The sequence below is a fragment of the Austrofundulus limnaeus genome, unplaced genomic scaffold, assembly GCF_001266775.1.
Source record: "Austrofundulus limnaeus strain Quisiro unplaced genomic scaffold, Austrofundulus_limnaeus-1.0 Scaffold827, whole genome shotgun sequence".
Lineage (NCBI taxonomy): Eukaryota > Metazoa > Chordata > Actinopteri > Cyprinodontiformes > Rivulidae > Austrofundulus > Austrofundulus limnaeus.
Window position 1 is genome coordinate 69,398 of NW_013953229.1, and position 2,376 is coordinate 71,773.

The following is a 2,376-nucleotide window of genomic DNA, read 5'->3' on the forward strand; positions in this document are numbered from 1 at the left end:
CTGTTACAGTTTAAGTTTTTATAATAAAAACATTTTATTTTGAAGCTTTAGGAGCTTCAACTCGATGACGTCATCTTAAATTTATCTTTAGAGTTGAGTTTGAGGAGGTTCAGACTCATGAAGGAGGTGAAAACAAACAAACATCTGACTGGTTCTGATGGTTCTACAGAACCGAGCCCGCCCCCTCAGGTCTCGCGCGGTCCTCGTGCCGCGGGGACCCTCAGGGATCCGGACCTGCTCCTCTCAACCGGTTCCGACCCAAACAGCTGCAGCTTCACGGAGCCGCGAGACCCTGAAAGCCCCGAGCGGAAGCGCGCGCTTCATAATGACTGCCGCGCGTGCCCGCGTGTTTCCCGCAGGTGTTTGCATCACGAGCTGAGAGCTGCAGGTGAGTTCTGCAGTTTCAATCTGAAAAATCATTAAAGTTTGTCACTTAAATCATTAATCTGGATTTTATTAAACAAAACAAACTTTAATGGTTCAGAGTAAAGATGTAAACAAACAAACAAAGAAAACAACAAAAATAAGAGTCAGTTTGGCTACAAAATGTTTTCTGTACAAAAACAAGCAGTTCGGAGTGTTTGGACCTGAACAATCACTTCCTGTTGCTGAAATAAATTAAATAATCTCAGATTAACACATCAAAGACTCGAAGCGCGGGAAAAATCCAACTTACGTGTTTGTTGAGTTTAAACAACTTCTGTCCTTTTCCACAAGAAGCAAGTCCAGAAAAATAAAGAGAAGAGATCAGAGTCCATGTGGGTCCGGTCCGGTCCGGTCCGGTCCGGGCCGGACTCAGAACTTGCTGCAGTCATAAACAAAGGCTCCAGAGGTTCGGTACAGGGACTGTCCGGACGGGAAGGCCATCTGACAGCTGCTGGTCCCGCTGCCCGCGGACCCGAACATGTCCCGGACCGAGTGGAAGTTCTGCTGCTGGCCCGGGTAGCCCGGGCCCAGGTGGCCCAGGTCCCCGTACCAGGACGCGAGCCGGCCCTGGTGCGCGTGCTGGTGGGCCTCCTGGCCCAGCGGGGACGCGGTGGTCGTGCTGACGCAGTAGTCCGGCAGGGCCTCGTCCACCGGGGTGGAGGAGGGGGCCAGGTGCCCCCCCGAGCCCCGCTCCCCCGTGTACAGACTCATGGCCTGCATGTTGCACTGGTACGTGTTGGAGCTGCTCAGGAGGTTCTGGTTGCAGGTCGGGGAGCTGTAGGCCGGGTTCTGGTTCTGGTTCTGGTTCGGGGAGTAGTTGAGCGACAGTGAGGGGGGGATCCCTGTCCGAGGGGGGGACAGCTCTGCCTGGGGAGACCCCCGCAGGGACGTCATGATGGTGTCCACGCTGAAGGCCGGGTTCTGGTGCGGATCGGTTCCGTCCAGGCTCATGGACCGGCTGGACGCCCCGCTGCTGTCCGGACTCTCGGTCTTCAGGTTCGGGGTCGCGGCCCGCGGGGGCGTGCACGTGCCGTTCTCGGTCTTGATGTCCTGGATCCGCACGGGCTGCGGACCCGGCCCCGGCGGGTCCTGGTCCTGGTCCCGGGCCGCGCCGCGCGCGCCGGGCTCCTTGTCCCGCCGGTCCCGGTCGTCCTTGTCCCGCTGCGCGTCCTTCTTCTTGAACCTCCGGCGGCGCCGCAGGAAGCTGCCGTTCTCGAACATGTTGTAGGAGTCCGGGTCCAGGGTCCAGAAGCTGCCCTTCCCGGGCTTCTTGTCGTCTCGCGGGACTTTGACGAAGCACTCGTTGAGGGACAGGTTGTGTCTGATGCTGTTCTGCCAGCCCTGCTTGTTGTCCCGGTAGAACGGGAACCGGTCCATGATGAACTGGTAGATCCCGTTCAGGGTGATCTTCTTCTCGGGGGAGTTCTGGATCGCCATGGTGATGAGCGCGATGTAGCTGTAGGGGGGCTTCACCAGGTCCTTGGCCGGGTGCTGCGGCGCGTACGGCCCGTAGGCGCGCGCCATGCCGGCCGGGTACTGCTCGTGCGCGGCGTGCGAGTACACGCTCATGGGCGCGGGCATCCCGGTGTAACCGGCGCCGGTCCGGTAGTAGCTCTGCTCGCTGCTGATGTAGGGCACGACCCCCAGAGAGGTGGGACTGGACACGGAGTAGCGCGCCTGCATCCTGCGCCGTGCGTAAAACCTCTCCAAACCTCTCCAAACCGTCTCTCCGGCGCGGGGACTGTCAGCTCGAGCGCAGGTTCGGTTCCTCTCTGTGTCTGGGTTCTGTTTGGTTCCGTCAGCCGTGGAGCAGAGCTGCTGCTGCTGCTGATCAGAACTTTTACAAACTAAAAGTCTGGAGTCGAACTTTGTTTTTACGCCTCACATTTTTTTCTCCCTCTCGGCTCCAGCAGCTCCACCCCGAACCGACCGAGCTCCGACGTCCAATGG

At 58.5% G+C, this 2,376-nt stretch overlaps 1 protein-coding gene across 1 annotated transcript; it reads right to left on the bottom strand.

The window, feature by feature from the left end:
* Positions 1-429: 429 nt before the first annotated feature.
* Positions 430-2,376, bottom strand: LOC106532754 (forkhead box C1-A). The gene has a single exon (XM_014028880.1). The coding sequence runs from the start codon at positions 2,107-2,109 to the stop codon at positions 796-798; it is 1,314 nt and encodes a 437-aa protein (XP_013884334.1). The 5' UTR covers positions 2,110-2,376; the 3' UTR covers positions 430-795.

Bases quoted from the DNA above. Each gene is read 5' to 3' on its own strand.
- LOC106532754 (XM_014028880.1), bottom strand. From the start codon at position 2,109: ATGCAGGCGCGCTACTCCGTGTCCAGTCCCACCTCTCTGGGGGTCGTG.